We start from the raw sequence: 24091 nt of genomic DNA, 5'->3' as shown, positions 1-24091 counted from the left end.
GTAAAACATCCCAAGGTGCTTCACAGCAGTGTTATAAGATCAAAAAAAAAATTGATACTGAGCCAGATAAGAAGAAATTATGGCAGATGACCAGAAGCTTGGTTGAAGAGGTAGGTTTTAAGGAGCGTCCTAAAGGAGGGTAGAGAGGCGGAGAGGTTTAGGGAGGGAGTTCCAGAGCTTAGCGCCCAGGCAGCTGAAGGCACAGCCACATAAGGTTGAGCAGTTATAATGCTCAAGAGGGCAGAATTTGAGGAACGCAGATATCTTGGGGCGGGAGGTGCGGTTGTGAGACTGGAGGAGATTACAGAGATAGGGAGGGGCGAGGCCGTGGAGGGATTTGTAAACAAGGATGAGAATTTTGAAATCGAGGCGTTACTTAACCGGAAGTCGATGTAGGTCAGCGAGCACAGGGGTGATGGGTGAGTGGGACTTGGTGTGAGTTAGGACACGGGCTGCTGAGTTTTGGATGACCAAACGTTGACGTAGAGTAGAATGCGAGAGGCCAGCCAGGAGTAGGTTGGAGTAGTAGAAAGTGTTAACTTTCCTTGAGTGCATTCGGCACAGATTGTGCAGCCTGAAAGGCTGTGGCGGAATGATTAGTTGTCTGCCCTCATTACTTCCCCGGTCCCAGCTTTGTGGGCTGCTTGTTTTGTGAGGCTCTATAAATAAAGCACCCCTCGGTCGTTGCCTTTGATGTTGCATAGCATGCTGCTGGCGTGTCCTGATCCAGTGATAAGGCTATCGTGTTTGGGGAATCACCTGATGGCGAGCAAGCCTTTATTAAGCTGGCTTCCTGTCAAGTGTTCAAGCCTTGCTTGAAAAAGCTCAGCGATTGAAATTCAGGCACTCGGCTGCCTTCAGCACGCTTACCTCATGAGAATAACAAGGCAACGGATGAAAATTGCCCTCCGCCTGTGGATGCCTGTTCTGATGCTGAGGATAGTAGTAGCAGATCAGTGGGCTTCCGTCGTCGGCTCGAACACGCATATCCTGGCAAGTAGAGCAAAAGAAATTAGGTCTTTCTACGAGACTGCTTGCTGCAAATGAGACTTTTAAAAAATCTAAGTAACAAATGTCAGCCTCCGTTACTGTAATACTCTTGTGAATTCTGGTGTTTAAAATATTGTGTGTTCTCCTTTGTGACCAATGTGTTCAGCATTAATTCATTAGCTGTGCAGTATTGTTTCTGACTGAATAGTAATGACTTCACCGTGAACCTTCATTCAGATTCAGGGATGCATTCATCCCCACGCGATTATCATCCTTCCGAACACTAATGGAATGGAACTGCTGGTTTGCTACGAGGATGAAGGGGTCTACATAAACACCTATGGTCGGATCACAAAGGAGACGGTGGTGCAGTGGGGAGAGATGCCCACCTCGATTGGTATGTGTCCACTTCATTTCTTGGTTTCCCTGCTGCCTTCTTTCTCAACATTCATGTGTCAGCCAGTGGCTTAGTGGGCAGCACCCTCACCTCTGAGTCAGAAGGTTGTGTGTTCAAGTGCCATTCCAGGGACTTGAACACATAAATCTGGGCATACACTCCAGCGCTGCATTGTTAGAGGTGCCGTCTTTCGGAGGAGACGTTAAACCGAGGCCCCGTCTGCTCTCTCAGGTGGATGCAAAAGTTCCTATGGCACTATTTTGAAGAAGAGCAGGGGAGTTCTCCCCGGTGTCCCAGCCAATATTTATCCCTCAACTACCATCACTAAAACAGATTATCTGGTCATTATCACATCGCTGTGTGTGGGAGCTTGCTGTGCACAAATTGACTGCCGCATGTCCTGCATTCCAACAGTGACTACACTTCAAAAAGTATTTAATTGTAAAGTACTTTGAGACGTCCGGTGGTTGTGAAAGGCACAATATAAATGCAAGTCTTCCTTTTTTCTTTTATCTATCACAAAAATTACCTGCTGGTCTATGAGAGGGGAATTGAACTGAATACAACTTATACCCGAACTTGTGTCTATCCAGATGTTACCTGTCTCTTCCTAACCACAGCTGTATAAGTTATATACTTTTATTTAAATTCTTGCGTGTCATTGTATAATTAGAAGTTTTTATAGACTATTTCAGTTTCTCACTCGCCGGTTTTTTTTCAGATGAAAAATTCCAACGTGACAGATAATTCAGATATTCAGTCGCTGTGCAATTATTTTTATATAGAGCTGCTCCCACCCTTCCAAATGTTGCGTTTGCAATTTTAAATCACCTCGGCCTTTTACAAAAGCAAAATACTGGAAATCTGAAATCAAAACAGAAAATGCTGGAAACACTCAGCAGGTCAGACAGCATCTGCGGAGAGAGAGAACCATAGAATCCTAGAATGGTTACAGCACAGGAGGTGGCCATTCGGCCCATCGAACCCGTGCCGGCTCTCTGCAAGAGCATTCAGCTCGTCCCACTCCCCCACCCTTCCCTGTAGCCCTGCCATTTTTTTTCCTTCAGCTACTCATCTGATTCCCTTTCAAAGGCCACGAATGGGTCTGCCTCCACCGCACTTTCAGGCAGTGCATTCCAGATCCTAACCACTCGCTGCGTAAAAAGGTATTTTCTCGTGTCGCCTTTGGTTCTTCTGCCAATCACCTTCAATCTGTCTCCTCTGGTTACCTCGACAGAAACAGAGAAAACTTTCTGGTGAGAGATCACTGACCTGAAACATTGGCACCAATATACGTTCAGAGCAGTGGAGGTCGGTGGGGTGGGGGAAGGGGCGCAGTGCGGGTGAAACCCAAAAGGACGACTTTAAAAGAAGTTTCTGCAGGTTACCTGCCCGACAGCCACCCTGATTGTCAGGCTAGCTGCCTGTCGAGCCGGAGAGGCGGCAACACAAGTTTGCATCGAAACACAAACCTCGCAGACAGACAGCGAGAGATTGTGGTCGGGCAGGGGTGGGGGAGATCGCCAGGTGAGGATGGCGGGGGGTTTGGGGGGATAGTCACAGATCATGGAGCTGTGGACACTGGTAAGCTTGTTGGGCTGGGAGGAAACACTCCTGCTCTTCTTAACCAACAGGCAGTGTCGTAAACAACAACAACAACAACAACTTGTACTTATATAGCACCTTTAACGTAGTGAAATGCCCCAAGACACTTGACAGGAGTATTATGACACCGAGCCGACTGAGGAGAAATTAGGGCAGGGCTTGGTCAAAGAGGTAGGTTTTAAGGAGCATCTTGAAGGAGGAAAGAGAGATAGAGAGGCGGAGAGGTTTAGGGAGGGAGTTCCAGAGTTTGGAGCCGACACAACAGAAGGCACGGGCACTGATGGTTGAGCGATTATAATGAGGGATGGTCAAGAGGGAAGAATTAGAGGAACGGAGACATCCCGTGGGGTTGTGAGGCTGGAGGAGATTACAAAGATAGGGAGGGGCGAGGCCATGGAGGATGAGAATTTTGAAATCGAGTCGCTGCTTAACTGGAAGCCAATGTCGGTCAGTGAACAGAGGGGTGATGGGTGAGCGGGAGTTGGTGCGACTTAGGAAACGGACAGCCGAGTTTTGGATCACCTCTACGTAAGATAGAATGTAAGAGGCCAGCCAGGAGTGTGTTGGAGTAGTCAAGTCTCGAGGTAACAAAGGCATGGATGAGGGCTTCAGCAGAGGCACTCGACTTATGGATCTGTCCCTTCTCGCCTCCTTTTACCTGCCGGGATTCCCGAAGTCCCAGAAACCCGGCCTACACAAGTATAAAAATAGAAAATGTGTTAAAATGGAGGCAAGCGGCCGACTTAAAAGCTGTCGGGCCGCCTCCTGAGAGCAGATTGATCGCCCCCACCCCCACCTCGCCTCTGTTCAAACCGGAAGTGGGCGGGTTTGTGGTGCGTTGAAATTTTAAAAAACGTCGTTTCTCACCCCACCCAAACCCACCCGTTCTTGGGGGTTAAAATTACGCCCGTTGATTCTGTTTTTATCTGCAGAGGTGCTGCCTGACCAGAGTATTTTCCAGTGTTTTCTGTTTTTCTTGTCCTTTTACAAGAGAGTTTCAGTTATTTTACTGTTCTGTACTGTAAGCAAAAGCTGCAAGGGAACACGAGCCGAAACACACAGGTTGGAGAATCTCACTCCACAGTTGCTCGTCTCCCCAGTGGCCACTGTCCCACCACACAATGTGCTGCTAAAGAATCATTTGTGCGCTCGCCCAAGCTATGGACCTTTGTTCACCAGCTGCTTACTCCCACCTAACCAACTATAATAACCTCAGGCAAAAGCAGGTGTTTGGGTAATAGAATGAAAGACTTGCATTTGCATAGCGCCTTTCACGACCTCAGAACGTCCCAAAGCGCGTTACAGCCAATGAAGTACTTTTTGAAGTGTAGGCACTGTTGCAATGTAGGAAATGAGACAGCCAATTTGCGCACAGCTAGCTCCCACAAACAGTAATGAGATAACCATATAATCTGTTTGTTAGTGATGTTGGTCGAGGGATCAATATTGGCCAGGAGAATTCTCCTGCTCTTATTCGAATAGTGCCGTGGGATAATCCACCTGAGAGAGCAGACAGAGCCTTGGTTTAACACCTCTATCAGATGAGACATTAAACCGAGGCCCCGGCTGCTCTCTAAAGTGGACGTAAAAGATCCCATGGCATTACTTCAAAGAAGAGCAGGGGAGTTATCCCCACTGTCCTGGCCAATATTTATCCCTCAATCAATGTAACAAAAAACAGATTATCTGGGCATTATCACGTTGCTGTTTGTGGGAGCTTGTTTGTGTGCAAATTGGCTGCCGCGCTTCATACATTACAACAGTGACTACACTCCAAAAGTACTTAATTGATTTTAAAGCGCTTTGAGACATCCGGTGGTCGTGAAAGGCACTATATAAATCCACAGCATTCTGACTCCGAGGCGAGGGTGCTGCTCACTGAGCCACAGCTGACACTAATCACTGGTTATGAAGGCCCAATCAGGATTCCCGTTGTATCAAGGTCTAAAGACTTGAGAGAGGGGAGAGCAAGAGCCCAGTTATCAAACAGTGTTTTTGAAATTTTGACTGAAAGCAAAATTACCTCACAAAAATTAATTGTTTTTGAAGATCTTGCAGCTGGCTCATTAATTCCCATGTGTGTCCGCTGGGTTCAATTGGCAGCAGGCTCGGCTGTGAGACCGCGAGTTCCAGCTCCTAGCACGAGCAAGGCAACATTTCAGTACGATGCTGAGGGAGTGCTGTATTGTCGGAGGTGCCATCATTCAAATGAGATGTTGAACTGTGAGGCCCTGTTTGCTTGCTTAGCTGGTCATAAAAGATCCCGTTCAGAAAAGAGCAGGGAGCTGACCTCATGTCCTGGAAAACATTCATCCCCCAACCCAAAAACACATTAACGAGTCATTCATTTCATCGACTGTTCCCGAGACCTTGCTGTGCACAAATTGACTGCTGTGTGTGCTTACAACAACAACAACTTTTATTTATGTAGCGCCTTTAACATAGTAAAATGTCCCAAGGCACTTCACAGCAGTGTTACGAGGCAAAACAGATAAATTTGACACCGAGCCACATAAGAAATAAGAGCCGATGACCAAAAGCTTGGTTAAAGAGGTAGATTTTAAGGAGCATCTTAAAGGAGGAATGAGAGGCGGAGAGGTTTAGGGAAGGAGCTCCAGAGCTCAGGGTCCAGGCAGGTGAAGGCACGGCCACCGATGGCTGAGCGGTTATAATCAGGGATGCTCAAGAGGGCAGAATTTGAGGAGCGCAGACATCTCAGGGGGTTGTGAGGCTGAAAGAGATTACAGAGATAGGGAAGGGCGAGGCCATGGAGGGATTTGAAAACAAGGATGAGAGTTTTGAAATTGAGACGTTGCTTAACCGGGAGCCAAAGTAGATCAGAAAGCACAGGGGTGATGGGTGAGCGGGACTTGGTGCGAGTTAGGACACTGGCTACCGAGTTTTGGATGACCTCAAATGTGGGTGGCCAGTCAGGAGTGCGTTGGAATAGTCAAGTCTAGAGGTAATGAACGCATGGATAATGGTTTCAGCAGCAGATGAGCTGAGGCAGGGGCGGAGGCGGGCGATGTTACGGAGGTGGAGAAAGGTGTTTTTAGTTATGCTGTGGATATGTGGCCCGGAAACTCATTTTAGGGTCAAATATGACACCTAGGTTGCGAAGAGTCTGGTTTAGCCTCAGATCGACACTAGGGAAAGGGATGGAGTCAGTGGCGAGGGAACACAATTTGTGGCAGGGATCAAGGACAATGTCTTCCCAATATTTAATTGGAGAAAATTTCTGCTTGTTGAACAATTCTGTTCTGACAAGTTAGAGACCGTGGCGGGGTTGAGAGAAGTGGTGGAGATGTAGAGCTGGGTGTCGTCAGTGTACATGTGGCAACTGACTCCGTGTTTTCGGATGATGTCGCCAAGGGGCAGCATGTAGATGAGAAATAGGAGGGGGCCAAGGATAGATCCTTGGGGGATATCAGAGGTAACGATGCAGGAGTGGAAGAGAAGCCGTTGCAGGTGATTCTCTGGCTACGATTCGATAGATAAGAATGGAACCAGGCGAGTACAGTCCCACCCAGCTGGACGATGGTGGGGAGGATTTGGAGGAGGATGGAGTGGTCAACCGTGTCAAAGGCTGCAGACAGGTCGAGGAGGACGAGGAGGGATTGTTTGTCTTTGTCACAGTCACAAAGGATCTCATTTGTGACTTTGATGAGAGCCGTTTCGGTCCTGTGGCAGGGGCGGAAACCAGATTGAAGGGATTCAAACATAGAGTTCCGGGAAAGATGTCACGGATTTGGGAGGCGACAACACATTAAAACAGTGACTGCATTTCAAAAGTAATTAATCGGCTGTGAAGTGCTTTGGGATATCCTACAACAACAACTACTGACATTAATATAGCACTTTTAACGCAGTAAAACGTCCTAAGGCGCTTCACAGGAACGATTATCAAAGAAAATTTGACATCAAATCAAGTAAGGGTATATTGGGACAGGTGAGGTAGGTTTTACGCAGCCTCCTAAAAGAGGATAGAGAGGCTGAGAGAATTTTAGGGAGGGAATTCCAAAGCTTAGGCAGCTGAAGGCACGGCCGCCAATGGTGGAACTATCCTCAGGATAGAAAAATGGCTGGATAAATGCAAGTGCAACCTTTCTTTCTTATCTGCTCATCACAACACCACACACAGCTGGCTGACTAACAGTTATCATTATATTTCTCTTCAGCCTTTTTTTCATGCCTCCGAATAATGTTGTCCCAGATGTAGGAATCTCTTGGACCTCTGCCAGTAATATTGTTTGTTTTTAGTTCTGCTTAGAATCATAAGGCACAGAAGGAGGCCATTCGGCCCATTGTGCCTGTGCCAGCTCTTTGAAAGAGCTGTCCAATTAGTCCCACTCCCCTCCATCCCCAACTGCCCCCTGCTCTTTCCCCATAGCCCTGCAAATTTTTTCTTTTCCAGTATTTATCCAATTCCCGTTTGAAAATTGCTATTTGATTCTGCTTCCACCATCTTTTCGGGCAGTGATTTCCAGATCATAACCAGCCACGGCGTCATTTGTTGTTGATTAGATTAGGCAATAACACCGTTGGCATGGCAACAAGTGATGTCCCTTGAGGAAAAGCAGTAGTTGTAGGGTTTCTGGTTGATGAGCAGTATTGTGGCACTGATCCAAAACTCGCTTATTGTTCCTTTCATTTAATTCTTCTGTCAGTCTTCTCTCTACTAGTGGGAATTCACAGTCCCACCGATTTAAAAGAATTTATTACAGGAATTAAATTTTAGGGGACCGAAATTGATCTCAACAGAAAATTGGGAGGGCACTTCGATTTATCCAGAAATTTACGGCCCGGCAGGAGTCAGAGGGAAGAGCCGTAAAATTCGGCCCTTTAACTCTGACACCGCCTCCCAGCGTTTTGGGGCGCTGTTTGAGGGGCGGGTTTCCATTGGGAACAAGGCGGTGTACATCATGACCATGTCAGTGCGGCGGTCATGACATCGACACGATGTGGACGTGCCCCATCGCACTGATGCATCGCAACATCGCTCACCTTCACTTAAAGGGGAGGGACGCTGTGAGGCCTACGTGGCGCCCACTGGACCAGCAGGGAGGGGTTCAGCCGGCGGCATCCAAGAGGGGCTGGCAGACTGCCTGTTGGAGGCCTGGCAGAACCAACGGCCGCCATTGTCGGGCTGACTCAGGAGCTGGCCGACAATTAAAACAAAATGACCCCGGCGGTGTGCCCTCCCCTTTAAGGGCAGCCACACCGCCCAGCCACCGGCAGATTCCCGCCTCGCGAAGCTGTCGGGGGCACCGACCGATGGCGAGCGCTGTCGAGGGGCAATTTCCTCCGCGGGTCGGAGCGCTGGGAGGGTGGCCCGTTTCCAATTGCAGATGGGTCGGCCCCACCACCTGCTCCCGGTCGGAAAGGTTTTACTGCCCCGTTATCACCTTGAAACCTAACCCTCTTAGAGGCGGTAGTGGGCCTTTCTCTGAAGGGCAATATCCCCTCCCTTAGCTCTTGTTGCTGGCAATTGTCATTGTTGAATGTTCCAGCCACGCCCTGTTCACCATTTGTGGGCGTTTTATGTCCGCGACTGCTGCCAACGACATGAAGAAACTGCGCATGCGCAGTGCCCGTGGTTTGTTGTTTGGTCTCCCCGGACATCCCACAGATTGGTGAGAGAGAAAGGCACAGGGTGGAAGTTTCAGGTATTGTGAGGTCTGTGATGTGAATTGAAGATGATATTAAGATGTTGTCAGATTGTGAGAGTTTTACTGTACTCTCGCCGAGTGTGTCTGTCGCTGTCAGCTCCTCCGGCTGTCGCGGTTCGAACACGCGGCTGGTGAACAGAATGCAGGCGCAGGATGTTGGGATTTAATCGGCTGGGAAAATGAACATTGAGAAAGGGAATAGAGACAGTGTGGAGATATAGAGAGAGGAGCACTGGACAGAGAGACTGGGGAGGAAAACGAGAGGGTGGGCGGTGAAGGAACACGAGAAGAGAGAGAGAGAGAGAGACATACAGAGTGGCAGCGGTGCGATTAATTCATCAGAATGAACTGCTAAACTTCCAGTACAATTTAACAAGGAAATGTGAGTTGAAGGTGATCGGAACATAAGAAATAGGAGCAGGAATAGGCCATTCGGCCCCTCAAGCCTACTCCACCATTCAGTACGATCATGGCTGATCTGATCATGGGCTCAGATCCATTTCTCTGCTCGCTCCCCATAACCTTTTGCTCCCTTATTGCTCACAAATCTGTCTTTTTCTGCCTTAAATATATTGAATGACCCAGCCTCCACAGCTCTCTGGGGCAGAGAATTCCACAGATTTACAACCCTCTGAGAGAAGAAATTCCTCCTCATCTCAGTTTTAAATGGGCGGCTCCTTATTCTGAGACTATGTCCCCTAGTTTTAGGTTCCCCTTTGAGTGGAGATATCCTCTCTGCATCCACCTTGTCGAGACCCTTCAATGTCTTATATGTTTCGATAAGATCATCTCTCGTTCTTCTGAACTCTAATGTGTACAGGCCCAAGCTACTCAACCTATCTTCATAAGCCAACCCCCTCATTTCCGGAATCAACCTAATGAACCTTCTCTGAACAGCCTCCAATGTAAGTATATCCTTCCTTAAATACGGAGACCAAAACTGTACGCAGCACTCTAGGTGTGGCCTTACCAGTACCCTGTACAGTTGTAGCAGGACTTCTCTGCTTTTATACTCCATCCCCCTTGTAATAAAGGCCAACATTCCATTTGCCTTCCTGATTACTTGCTGTACCTGCATACTAACTTTTTGCATTTAATGCACAAGGACCTCCAGGTCCCTCTGTACTGACGCACTTTGCAATTTTTCCCGATTTAAATTGTAATTTGCTGTTCTATTTTTTCTGCCAAAGTGGATAACCTCACATTTTGCCACATTATACTCCATCTGCCAGATTTTTGGCCACTCACTGAGCCTGTCTATATCCCTCTGCTGATTTTTTGTGTCCTGCTCACAATTTGCTTTCCCACCCATTTTCGTATCATCAGCAAACTTGGCTACATTATACTCGGTCCCTTCATCCATATTCGGATGTTGTGAGACTGTGAGAGTTTTATTGTACTCTCACCTATCGCTATTGGCTCCTTCGTCTGTTGTGGTGAACGGCACTTTTCCATATTTTGGACCTGACATTTATGCGTAGAATGCTTCTGTGCAGTTTGCTGGCAGCAGTCACTCTGTTTTTGAAATTCATTCTGGGGATGTTGTTGAGGCCGACAGTACTTGCCCATCTTTAGCTGCCCTGGCGGTTTGATACAACTGAGTGGCTTGCTAGCCCACCTCTGAGGGCAGTTGTTGGGTGTGGGACTGGGATCACAGAGGTCAGGTAAAGGTATCAGGTTTCCTTCCCTAACCAACAGCAATTTGTATTTATAACGTACTGAAACATCCCAAGGCTTTAAACAGGAGTATTATGCAATAAACAATTGACACCGAGCCACATAAGGAGAAATTAGGACAGGAAGAGGTATGTTTTCAGGAGAATCTTGAAGGTGGAAAGAGAGGTGGAGAGGTGGAGAGGTTTAGACAGGGAGTTCCAGAGCTTAGGGCCCAGGCAACAGAAGGCACGGCCACCAATGGTTGAGCGATTATAATCAGGGATGCTCAATTGGGCAGAGTTAGAGGAGCGCAGACATCCTGGGGGGCGGTGGGGGGGGGGGGGGGGTTGTGGGCTGGAGGAGATTACAGAGAAATGGAGGGGCGAGGCCATGGAGGAATTTGAAAACAAGGATGAGAATTTTCAAATTGAGGCGTTGCTTAACCGAAGCCAATGTAGGTCAGCGAGCACAGGGGTGATGGGTGAATGGGACGTGCTGCGAGTTAGGACATGGGCAGCCGAGTTTTGGATAAACTTTAGTTGAGCAAAATTCGGTCAGGCAGTGTCAGCATGGATTTATGAGGGGGAAGTCATGTTTCACAAATTTGCTGGAATTCTTTGAGGATGTAATGAACAGTGTGGATAAAGGGGAACCAGTGGATGTGATGTATTTGGACTTCCAGAAGGCATTTGACAAGGTGCCACATAAAAGTTTACTGCACAAGATAAACGGGTTTGGGAGTAATATATTAGCATGGATAGAGGATTGGCTAACTAACAGAAAACAGAGAGTCGGGATAAATGGTTCATTCTCGGGTTGACAATCAGTAACTAGTGGGGTGCCACAGGGATCAGTGCTGGGACCCCAACTATTTACAATCTATATTGACGACTTGGAAGAAGGGACTGAGTGTAACGTAGCCAAGTTTGCTGACGATACAAAGATGGGAGGAAAAGCAATGTGTGAGGAGGACACAAAAAAATCTGCAAAAGGACATAGACAGGCTAAGTGAGTGGGCAAAAATTTGGCAGATGGAGTATAATGTTGGAAAGTGTGAGGTAATGCACTTTGGCAGAAAAAAATCAAAGAGCAAGTTATTATTTAAATGGAGAAAGATTGCAAAGTGCCGCGGTACAGCGGGACCTGGGAGTACTTGTGCAGGAAACACAAAAGGTTAGTATGCAGGTCCAGCAAGTGATCAGGAAGACCAATGGTATCTTGGCCTTTATTGCAAAGGAGATGGAGTATAAATGCAGGGAAGTCTTGCTACAGCTATACAGGATATTGGTGAGGCCACACCTGGAATACTGCGTACAGTTTTGGTTTCCATAATTACGAAAGGATATACTTGCTTTGGAGGCGGTTCAGGGAAAATTCACTAGGCTGATTCCGGAGATGAGGGGGTTGGCTTATTAGCAAAGGTTGAGTAGATTGCGCCTCTACTCACTGGAATTCAGAAGAATGAGCAGTGATCTTATCGAAGAATAAGATTATGAGGGGGCTCGAAAAGGTGGATGCAGAGAGGATGTTTCCACTGATAGGGAAGACTAGAACTAGAGGGCATAATCTTAGAATAAGGGGACGCCTATTTAAAACTGAGATGAAGAGAAATTTCTTCTCTCAGAGGGTTGTAAATCTGTGGAATTCGCTGCCTCAAAGAGCTGTGAAGACTGGGACATTGACTAAATTTAAAACAGAAATAGACAATTTCTTAAACGATAAGGGGTTATGGGGAGCAGGCAGGGAAGTGGAGCTGAGTCCATGATCGGATCAGCCATGATCATATTAAATGGCGGAGCAGGCTCGAGGGACCGTATGGCCTACTCCTGCTCCTATTTCTTATGTTCTTATGTTCTTATGTAGGGTAGAATGTGGGATGCCAGCCAGGAGTGCATTGGAATAGTCAAGTCGAGGGGTAACAAAGGCATGGATGAGGGTTTCAGTAGTGGATGAGCTGAGGCAAGGGCGGAGACGGGCGGTGATACTGAGGTGGAAATTGGCGGTCTTAATTATGCTGTGGATATGTGGTCAAAAGCTCATTTCAGGGTCAAATACGACACCAAGGTTGCAAACAGTCTGGTTCAGCCTCAGACAGAAATTGGGGAGAGGGTTGGAGTCAGTGGCTAGGGAATGGAGTTTGTGGCAGGAACCGAAAGCAATGGCTTCAGTCTTCACAATATTTAATTGGAGAATATTTCTGCTAATCCAGAACTGGATGTCAGCCAAGCAGTCTGACAATTTAGAGACTGTGGAAGGGTTGAGAGAAGTGATAGTGAGGTAGAGCTGGGTGTCGTCAGCGTGCATGTGGAAACTGACACTGTGTTAGAAACATAGAAAAATAGAAAATAGGTGCAGGAGCAGGCCATTCGGCCCTTCGAGCCTGCACCACCATTCAATATGATCGTGGCTGATCATGCAACTTCAGTACCCCACACACGCTTTCTCTCCATATCCCCTGATCCCCTTAGCCGTAAGGGACACATCTAACTCCCTCTTGAATATATCCAATGAACTGGACTCAACAACTTTCTGTGGTAGAGAATTCCACAGGTTCACAACTATCTGGGCGAAAAGGTTTCTCCTCATCTCGGTCCTATATGGCTTACCCCTTATCCTTAGACTGTGACCCCTGGTTCTGGACTTCCCCAACATTGGGAACATTCTTCCTGCATCTAACCTGTCCAGTTCCGTCATAATTTTATATGTTTCTGTGAGATTCCCTCTCATTCTTCTAAATTCCAGTGAGTATAAGCCTAGCCGATCCAGTCTTTCTTCATATGTCAGTCCTGCCATCCCGGGAATTAGTCTGGTGAACCTTCGCTGCACTCCCTCAATAGCAAACAGTTTCTTCCTCAGATTAGGAGACCAAAACTACGCACAATACTCAAGGTGTGGTCTCTGCAGTAAGACCTCCCTGCTCCTATACTCAAATCCTCTCGTTATGAAGGTCAGCTTGCCATTTGCTTTCTTTACTGCCTGCTGTACCTGCATGCCTACCTTCAGTGACTGATGTACCATGACACCCAGGTCTCTTTGCACCTCCCCTTTTACTAATCTGTCACCATTCAAATAATAATCTGCCTTCCTGTTTTTGCCACCAAAGTGGATAACCTCACATTTATCCACATTATACTGCATCTGCCATGCATTTGCCCACTCACCTAACCTGTCCAAGTCACCCTGCAGCCTCTTCGCATCCTCCTCACAGCTCTCACTGCCGCCCAGCTTAGTGTCATCTGCAAACTTGGAGATATTACATTCAATTCCTTCATCTAAATCATTAATATATATTGTAAATAGCTGGGGTCCCAGCACTGAACCTTTCGGCACCCCACTAGTCACCGCCTGCCATTCTGAAAAGCACCCATTTATTCCCACTCTCTGCTTCCTGTCTGCCAACTAGTTCTCTATCCACGTCAACACATTACCCCCAATACCATGTGCCTTAATTTTGCACACCAATCTCTTGTGTGGAACCTTGTCAAAAGCCTTTTGAAAGTCCAAATACACCACATCCACATCCGGATGATGTTGCCAAGGGGCAACATGTGGATGAGAAATAGGAGGGAGCCAAGGATAGATCCTTGGGGGACACCAGAGGTAATGATATGGGAGCAAGAAGAGAATCCGTTGCAGGTGATTCTCTGGCTACGATTAGATAGATAAGAATGGAACCAGGCGAGTGCAGTCCCACCCAGCTGAACGATGTTGGAGAGGCGTTGGAGAAGGATAGAGTGGTCAACCGTGTCAAAGGCTACAGACAGGTCGAGAAGGACGAGGAGGGATAGTATACCTTTGTCACTGTCACAACAGATGTAATTTGCAACTTTGATGAGATAAAGGACATTATGCTCACATTTGAATTTTTTTAAGTTACTGATTAACTTTAAGTTTCCCATAATAACATCCAACTCCAAGGCAACTCCTCAGCTTTTGGTATAACTTTCTCTCCCGGTCGTGAGTGAGAACTGCTGTCACCCCCACTCCCCAAAAACAAGCCCAAATGCTTGTCACTGCTCCCTCTTATAGGGCTCAATTTTCCCCAAAGCATTTTTTTGGCATACTTGAAGAGTAATGCCCGATTTTTTGGGGCCCAAGTAGGCCAAAAAAAAATTCTAAGTTTTCCCGTTGGATTTCTTCATTTTGGCGTGGCCTAACCCGACCTTTAGTTTTGGGGGTGGTGCCTTGATCTGCGCCAAAAAGATCGGGTTGCCATGGTAACCAGGGACACAATGCGAGGTGAGGCTGCAAAGTGAAGCATACAGCCAGCTCCAAACACATTAAAAGAATTGAAAAACACATAGCAGCAACTTACCTCCAATCCCGCCGGAAGGGCTTGCCGGCCCAGTCGCATTCTCGGTCTCCATTCTCCTGGTCCGGTCCCATTCTCTCTCTCTCTCATTCTCTTTCTCTCTCATTCTCTCTCTCTCTCTCATTCCCTCTCTCTCTCTCTCTCTCTCTCATTCTCTTTCTCTCTCATTCTCTCTCTCTCTCTCTCTCTCTCATTCCCTCTCTCTCTCTCTCTCTCTCTCTGGACAGCCTTCCGGGCATCTGGTGTGCCACTTTTCTTAACTCTAGGGAAGGTTTTTCTGGAGAGGCCACATACACCGGCCTAATCAGAACTGGAGTAACTCTCAGCTGCCCAAACTTCCCTAAATGGCCAGAATTGGCGAAGGTGACTGGTTATGCCCCCTTTGGCTGAGAAACAAACTAGCCTAAAAAAATTGTAACTGAGTTATGCTGGTGTAAATGGATTAGGGAAACTCTGGTTTTTCAACTTAGGCCAAAAAGAACAGCCTGCTCCAAAAAAACAGCGCAAATCACTGGGGAAAATTGAGCCCATTAGTCTGATGTGCCTTTGGTTGCTGCTTCCCCATCACCCCGCTGCACATTCCCTCCCAAGCCCAACCCCAGGTCCTCACTGCTGTTTGTAAGGCACATAGTTGGGAATGTAGAGAGAACATCTAGCCCATGGTGTAATGTTTACATGGGTTTAACCAGCTCCCCAGCCCTGACCTCCATTTTGTTTTGTTTTAGCTCCCAGGATGTGGGCGTCGCTGGCAAGGCCAGCCTTTATTGCCTATCCCCAATCACCCTTGAGAAGGTGGTGGTGAGCCGCCTTCTTGAACCGCTGCAGTCCATGTGGTGAAGGTACTCCCACACTGCTGTTAGGAAGGGAGTTCCAGGATTTTGACCCAGCAATGATGAAAGAACGGCGATATATTTCCAAGTCAGGATGGTGTGTGACTTGGAGGGGAACTTGGAGGTGGTGATGTTCCCATGCGCCTGCTGCCCTTTTCCTTCTAGCTGGTAGAGTTTTGGAGGCGCTGCCTGTCATGTATCTCACACTACTGTACATAACTGTATCTTACCATGCTATACATGACTGTAACGAGAGATGACCTGTAACCACAAGCTTACCTTACCACCAGGGGTGCACTTGCAGGAGACACTGCACACCTGTTCCACACAGGTACATAAAGGCAGGTCTCAGGCAAGTGTGGCATTCGAGAGCTGTGAACTAAAGGTGCAGGTCTTGAGTGACCTTGACTTCAGCATGTGCCTCGTGTAAGTCTGTACTGCAGGGTCAGGACTTTACACTGCCGAAGAAGCCTTGGCAAGCTGCTGCAGTGCACACAGCAGCCACGTTGCGCCAGTGGTGAAGGGAGTTAATGTTGAAGGTGGTGGATGGGGTGTCAATCAAGCGGGCTGCTTTGTCCTGGATGGTGTTGCGCTTCTTGAGTATTGTTGGAGCTGCACTCATCCAGGCAAGTGGAGAGTATTCCATCACACTCCTGACGTGTCGTGTAAATGGTGGCAAGGCTTTGGGGAGTCAAGAGGTGAGACAGTTGCCGCAGAATACCCAGCCTCTGACTGCTCTTGTAGCCACAGTGTTTATGTGGCTGGTCCAGTTAAGTTTCTGATCATTGGTGACCCCCAGGATGTTGATGGTGGGAGATTCAGCAATTGAATGTCATGGGTTGGTAGTTAGACTCTCGCTTGTTGGAGATGGTCATTGCCTGGCACTTGTGTGGCGCAAATGTTATTTGCCACTGATCAGCCCAAGCCTGAATGTCGTCCAGGTCTTGCTGCATTTGAGCACAGACTGCTTCATTATCGGAGGAGTAGCTGGCTCCGGTTCTTAGTTTCTCAGAACCTGTAAAATATATTAAAGCAGTTTAAATCCCATATGGTGAATGAGGGACTGGAGAACCTTTGATATTTTGGCTTTAAGTCCCCTGTCCCAAGGCTGTAGCTACTTTTTATTCTTTTCAATCTCTTTTCTACCAGCAGACGAACTGACATGAGTGAATGAAGTTTGAGCAAATTCAAATTCCTTACTTGTTGCTATGGGATTTATTTTTTTCAAATGAAAGATTTTTTCCAAAACTACGGATTCTATTTTTACGAAACAAAGGATTCTGTTTTGTGGACAGCTTTAACGGTGGAAGCAGTTAGTATTGATTCACTCAAATGTAAATTAGATAGATTATTTTCAGAAAATAACATTTTGAGATGCAGCATCTGAGTAGTTTGAGATGTGAGGTGTGGTGAGCTCGGTAAGAACAGGTGAGTTTGGACCTGCAGTTCCCAACGCTCTCCACCAATGGGGGTTTTCCTCACCTCCTGTCTGGGTCTGTTGTGGACTTACTGCAGAGATTGATTGCTGTGATTGGACACCAGCTCCACTATCATTGTATCATGTGACTACAAGGATGAAGAAGGCGAACTAGATGGACCTTGGTCTTATTTCATCCAGTAATTCCTATGTTTAATTTTAAAATCTTTTCTGTACTTCATTATCAGCAAGAAAAGGATTGGAGAAAAAATTTCCTGCATTATGGGATGCCGAAGCCTGTGGGCTGGTCAGCATTTGTCAGCCTATTGCCTGAGGTTCTTGGAGCAGGTACACCTATCTTGTACTAGGCTCAAAATGACCTCGACTTTTATTTAGGTGAGAGATCATCGTCACAATGCAGCTCATGTGCCTGAGCAGTGCTCGAGATGATCAGTGTCTTATTTGGAATGGGTGTTTCAGCAGGGAGCACTGCACTGTCGGAGGTGCTGTCTTTCAAATGAGATGTTAAACCGTCACCCCGTCTGCCCTCTCAGGTGGACGTAAAGGATCCCACAGCACTATCTCGAAGAAGAGCAGCGGAATTATCCCCAGTGTGCTGGCAAATATTTATCCCTCAGGCAACATCACTAAAACACAGTTATCTGGTTATTATCACATTGCTGTTTGTGGGAGCTTGCTGTGTGACAAATGGGATACGGCAGACTTGGACCAATAATCCGGAGAAGTGAGTTCAAATCCCACCACAGCACAGCACAGGGGGAATTTTAATTCAGTATCATTAATAGTGACCATGAAACTATTGGATTGTTGTAAAAATCCAACTGATTCATTATTGTCCTCTAGGGAAGGAAATCTGCTGTCCTTACCCGGTCTGGCCTATATGTGGCTCCAGACCCCACAGCTATGTGGTTGACTCTTAACTGCCCCTCCGAAATGGCCCAGCGAGACACCCAGTTGTACCAAACCGCTGCAACAAAATCAGCTCTGTGTGGGAGTACCTTCACCATAATCTACAGCGGTTCACGAAGGCGGCTACCACCACCTTCTCAAGGGCAGTTAGGGATGGGCAATAAATGTCAGCCTTGCCAGCGACGCCCACATCCCATAAACGAATAAATTATAAAAATTGTCTGCCATGTTTCCTACATCACAACAGTGACAACACTTCAAAAAGCACTTCATTGACTGTAAAGCATTTTGAGACATCCTGAGATTGTAAAAGGCGCTATCGAAATGCAATCATTTTTCTTTAAAAAAAATGGCAATGGAGTATCACACTTAGAAAAGATCTGTTACACTGAGAAAGAAAGAATGATTGAAAGAATAATTGAAAGAAAGCTTGAAAGAAAGAAAGATTGATTGATTTTCACGACCACGAGATGTCTGAACGCGCTTTACAGCCAATGAGTGCAGTCACTGTTGCAATGTGGGAAAGAGATCAGCCATTGTCTAATTGAGAGGCAGAATAGGCTCGAGGGCTGGCCTCCTACAGTTCCTATGTTTCGAAGGGAAAGTTGAATTCTGGGGATTTTCAGGTTTTTATTGTAAAAGTTTGTTATTACATTGTTAGCAGTAGAATCGAGAAGCTAGGATTATTCTCCTTAGAGCAGAGAAGGTTAAGGGGAGATTTAATAGAGATGTTCAAAATTATGGATCGTTTTGATAGAGTAAATAGGGAAACTGTTTCCGCTGGAGGAGGGTCACTCACCATTGGACACAGATTTAAGATCGGCGGGGAAGGTGGGTGGGGGCTGAAATCGCAGGGTGGGGGCAGAGATCGCAATGGGGCAAGAGATGGCAGGGTCAGATTTCCTATTTTTAACTATTTAACCCCCTCCCCCTACACTTGCCCGTCTGCAGGGTGGGGTGGGGGGGGGGGGGTGTGGATTATAATGACCCCCATGGTCTTTGCTTCAACAGCAGTTTGTGGCAAATTATTTCACATTCTAACCACAATCTCTGTCAAGAATGTTTTTCTGACCTCCCCTGTAATTCGTTTTGTGATCATTTTAAACTTGTGCTATCTTCTCTCAAAGGGTTGTAAATCTGTGGAATTCGCTGCCTCAGAGAGCTGTGGAAGCTGGGACATTGAATACATTTAAGACAGAAATAGACAGTTTCTTAAAATATAGGAGTATAAGGGGTTATGGGGAGCGGGAGGGGAAGTGGAGCTGAGTCCATGATCAGATCAACCATGATCGTATTAAATGGCGGGGGGCCGTATGGCCTACTCCTGCTCCTATTTCTTATGTTCTTATTGTAAGCGTCTCACCAACCAGTGGAAACCATCTAATGCTGTTTATCTCATGCAAACTTTTCATAATCTTGAAGGCCTCCATAGTTCACCACCTAACCTTTTCAGCACTTGTTTTTTTTTTTAAGAGCTCTAACTTCACAATTCTCTCCATATTTGTAACACCTCATCCCTGGTAAATGAATCTCTGCTGCATCCTTACACTCCTTTTGTATCCATCCTACAGCGTGTGGCAGTGTGGAGCCCATGGATTATGGGCACTGACAGCTGTATCTTTGATGGCCATCTCCTAAGCCAGGAGTTTAAAATTACATTGGGCCTGAATTTGCGGTCGGAGGCTTCCCGCGGGCGGATGCCTCTGAACAGCAAAAAAATCTACGCACCTACCCAAGGTTCCTGGATTCATGGTGACTCATGCTCCTGGGCATCTCCAGGAAGCCTGCAGAGAGGCCCACAAACCCCAAGGGTGCAGGCCAGCCCAACCAATGAAAGAAGGGGGATCCCCATTCATGCTTCTGGGGATTCTAATCACCATCAGCTTGAATGGGGATCCCATAAAAAAACACATTTACATACCAAATAAATTAAAAAAATATATATTTAAAATTAATTAAAGTACAATTTCATTAAACATTTACATTTTTTTTGAATTTTTTGGAAAATATATGTTTTATAGCAGCTAAAAATAAACACAATTTATTTTTCATGTATTTTAATATTTAAATAATTGAAAAAATGTTTTTATATTAATTTAAACTCTTGCACCTACTTGATGGGTAATAGTTGGACAAATAGCCCAAATGTTCACCCACGGAGGCCCTTTTCCCAGGGATGGCTGCAATCTGTCAAGAGGATACTCGACAGATCTCAAGTTCTGGGTTTTCACGCACCACAGGCACTGGAAACAACGGGCCATTAAATAAATGTTGCATTCTAACCATTACGCGCCAAGAAAATGAAATATGCTTTCATCTTGTTCAAGCAAATAAACTCAAGTTCAATCTTCCAGACAAATGCACGCTGACATTTGCATCTTTTAGTTATTCACTGGTTCGACTCCATTATCCTGATGTTTGGAGCTTTTTTAAGGATCAGAATGTCAGTCACATTTTCAGCAACGGAACTGTTCTCTTGCTTTTATTGGTCCTGCCTGGCAATGTGAAGGAGAGCTGCTGGATTGGGTTTTGAACAGAAGTGGGGATTGACAGATCTGGGACACAAAGGCTAAAAATATCAATTCATATTAGACTTGTGCTGCTAAGATTTCTTGACCTATTCATTACTCAGTGATATGCATGGAGATAATGTGAGCCACAGGGAAATTAAAATATTCGGTGAAACCATGCAGCATTCACTGTGCTACATTCCACTGCACTTTGGTTCATTGGAGCATCATTCCTGTTTTATATATATATATATATATAGTTTGTTTTATCAGGTACCTTTTTTAAAATTTATTCATGTACTGGATGTGAGCGTCGCTGGCAAGGCCGGCATTTATTGCCCATCCTGAATTACCCTTGAGAAGGTGGTGGTGAGCCGCCTTAAACCGCTGCAGTCCGTGCGGTGTAGGTACTCCCACTGTGACTTTATCGTAGCAGTTTGGTACAACTGAGTGTCTCACTGGGCCATTTCCGAGGGCAGTTAAGAGTCAACCACATTACTGTGAGTCTGGAGTCACATAGAGGCCAGACTGGTTAAGGACGGCAGAATTCCTTCCCTAGAGGACATTAGTGAACCAGTTGGGTTTTTCCCGACAATCTGATAGTTTCATGGTCACCATTTCTGACACTAATTTTTTTTTACTTTCCAGATTTATTTAATTAACCGAATTTAAATTCCCCAGCTGCCGTGGAATTCCCGTCTCCTGATCATTAGTCCAGGCCTCTGGATTACGAGTCCAGTAACATAACCACTATGCCACCATACCCCCACCCCACTATGCTGTCGTTGTAGTAAATGTTCCATTTAACATTATAGTGCGATGGCCTGCAAACTACTAAATGTCGGCAATTCTGCTACTTTTTTCTCTTACTGATGTACCATTGCTAAATCTTTGACTTGCAGCAAAAAAAATCCCTTTGTGTGAAGAAATGTAAGAGCTTTTGCTTGTGTTCAATGGCAACTGTTACCTACTTCTGACTGTCACCAATTAGCATGAGCTAAATATTAGACAAGTCACGCACTTGTATTAGAGTTATACCGCATGTGGTGCAAGCAGCAACTGTTGTGAGGAGCAGGCTCACAGCTCAGGGATTTAATGGGCTCAGTTATCCTTTGGGTTAAGACAGAACCTTTGCATTGATATTCTCACAAAACCACTTTGTACGGACATGAGAATGGCAGTATGACTGCCCCCTGAAAGGTGTTTCGCATTTGATGTAAAATAGTTTTCATTTTGCCCGGATGAAGAACACTAACAACGAAGCTATTGGATCATCCCTCTCATTGTTAAACAATATATCTGAAAATAAGTGTTGCTGCCCCAAGTAAGGAGAAAGATTGGGCAGGATCTATATCAGTACAAAATCATCACTCGGATGAGTTAGCTGATGTGATGAATAAGATATAAAAACAGAAAATGCTGCAAGTAGGCAACAGCCAGGCAGTATCAGTGGAGAGAATAACCGAGCTACCGTTTCAGAACAGTTCTGATGAAAGGTCATCGACCTGAAAAGTTAACTCTTTCAAATTTCAGTAGCTCAGGTGGGTTATGGAGAGATCATGTGCGGCAAAATCTGTGATTCCGTTTAGCTTTAAACCTGTATTTCAGTCAGTCAACTTTTATTCTTGATGAGAGACAATTTTCTGTTCGGATTTAGAAGAAAAATAGAAATGATTGCATCCAAAGTTTCCAGGTATACCCGGCCAATAGTGAAGGATTCTTGCTACAGACTGAAAATCAAACCTCACATTCATTTCAGAATGGTATTGCAGTTTCAAGCTCGTCCTGTTTTAAATTAAATGCTAAAATGCTTTCAAACCAATGGAAAGTAATTCACTGTTAAACTTTTGCAACAACAACTTGCATTTGTCTAGTGCCTTTAGCAAACTAAAACCCAAGGGTTTTGACAGGAGCGTTATCAGCAAAATTTGATACTGAACCACATAAGGCAGAAGCTTGGTCAAAGAGATAGGCTTTAAGGAATGTCTTAAAGGAGGAGAGAGAGGCGGAGATGTTTAGGGAGGGAATTTGAGAGTTTAGGGCCTGTGTAGCCGAAGGCACGGCCACCAATGGTGGAGCGATGAAAATCAGGGATGCGCAAGAGGCCAGAATTGGATGAGCGCAGAGATCATGGAGGTTTGTAGGGCTGGAGGACATTACAGAGATAGGGATTTGTACAGCAATGCTCCCTGTGATGAAATAATGTGCCAAGACTCACTGTCCATCCCCACACATTGTGTAAGGTAGCGAGAACGATTGGCTCCCCTGGTATGTCACCTCCCCCCGCACCCCGCCCCCCCCCCCCGCACCCAGTATGGATCAGTACCTTCAAGAGACAAGTGAAATAAAATGGAGGGAAATTGATTCTTTTACAAATGAGTGAGAAAAAATGCTGAGGTTGTCTTGCACAGCACCAAGGATTGAATCTTACATTTATTTTTTTTGTAGCGTACATCCAATCAAATCAAATAATGGGTTGGGGAGAAAAGGCAATTGAGCTGCGTTCTGTGGAGAGTGGACGTCTGGATGGAGTATTTATGCACAAGAAAGCACAGAAACTGAAATTCCTGTGTGAAAGGAATGACAAGGTTAGTAATGAAAAACAAGCATTTTAGTTTAATGTATAAATGTTTGTCATACCGGTCAATAAACTCTCAGGGCCAGAGATCTTTGGAGTTCATTAGTTTATCATCGGTTTTTTTATTCGTTCCTGGAATGTGGGCATCGCTGGCAAGGCCAGCATTTATTGCCTGTCCCTAATGGTCCTTGGAAAGATGGTGGTAGGCTGCCTTCTTGAACTACTGCAGTCCTTGCGGTGAAGGTACTCCCACAGTGCTGTTGGGGAGGGAGTACCAGGATTGTGACCCAGCGACGATGAAGGAACTGCTGATATATTTCCAAGTCGGGATGGTGTGTAACTTGGAGGGGAACTTGCAAGGGATGGTGCTCTCATGTGCCTGCTGCCCTTGTCCTTCTAGGTGGTAGAGGTCACGAGTTTGGGAGGTGCTGCCAAAGAAGCCTTGGCGAGTTGCTGCAGTGCATCCTGTAGATGGTACACACTGCAGCCATGGTGCACCGGTGGTGGAGGGAGTGAATGTTGAAGCTGGTGGATGTGATACATCATCAGTGGTCATTGGTACTCCCTGAACACGTCACTGGAGTATCACTAAATTCTCAGCAGGGGCTCAACTGTATTCTTAACTACTTTCCCTTTCCTAAGCCTTGATCAAGTAATTCCTTCTGTCCTATCAAATGTCATCTTGGCTTAGTGACCTTTGATTCAGGAAATTGTGGATTCAAGTCCCATTCCAGGGACCAGTGTACCTATTCTAAACAGTGCAGCACTGAAGGAGTGTTGTACTGTCAGAGGTGAAGTTATTCTGGTGAGATGTTAAACTTCAGCCCCATTTGCCTGTTCAGGTGGGCATAAAAGAGCCCATGGAGCTCTTCAGAGAAGAGCAGAGCGATTCTCCTGGTGTCTTGGGCAACATTCATTACACAACCAACATCTCTAAAACAGATTAACTGGCCATTTACCTCATGGAGTGACTGCTGCCAACGAACTGCATTCTGCGCATAACTATCAGGTCCCAAATTTTAAAAATAACATTTACCACAACAGACGGAGGATCTGTGCAGTGCTGAAGCATATCACTAATACAGTTTCATTAATGTTAGAGATTCCCAATCTACTGTCCCTACCACTGCTACAGGAATCTCCGAATGCTTCCAGTCTCGCAACGGTAATTTGCAAAATATTGGCCCAGAACTCCCA

The 24091-nt window shown here is 46.0% G+C and overlaps 1 protein-coding gene across 1 annotated transcript in view; it reads left to right on the top strand.

Moving 5' to 3' along the window:
- LOC139265663 (mitogen-activated protein kinase kinase kinase kinase 4) overlaps nt 1-24091 on the top strand; it is a 421183-nt gene that overhangs the window by 395300 nt on the left and 1792 nt on the right. Inside the window, exons 29-30 of the mRNA XM_070882863.1 lie at nt 1228-1387; nt 22765-22904. Coding sequence (XP_070738964.1) covers nt 1228-1387; nt 22765-22904 — 300 coding nt within the window. The remainder of the gene's footprint in view (nt 1-1227; nt 1388-22764; nt 22905-24091) is intronic.

The sequence above is a fragment of the Pristiophorus japonicus genome, chromosome 6 (assembly GCF_044704955.1).
Source record: "Pristiophorus japonicus isolate sPriJap1 chromosome 6, sPriJap1.hap1, whole genome shotgun sequence".
NCBI classification, from domain to species: domain Eukaryota; kingdom Metazoa; phylum Chordata; class Chondrichthyes; family Pristiophoridae; genus Pristiophorus; species Pristiophorus japonicus.
Note: the sequence above shows the minus strand (reverse complement) of the source record. Positions and strands in the feature narration are given on the sequence as shown.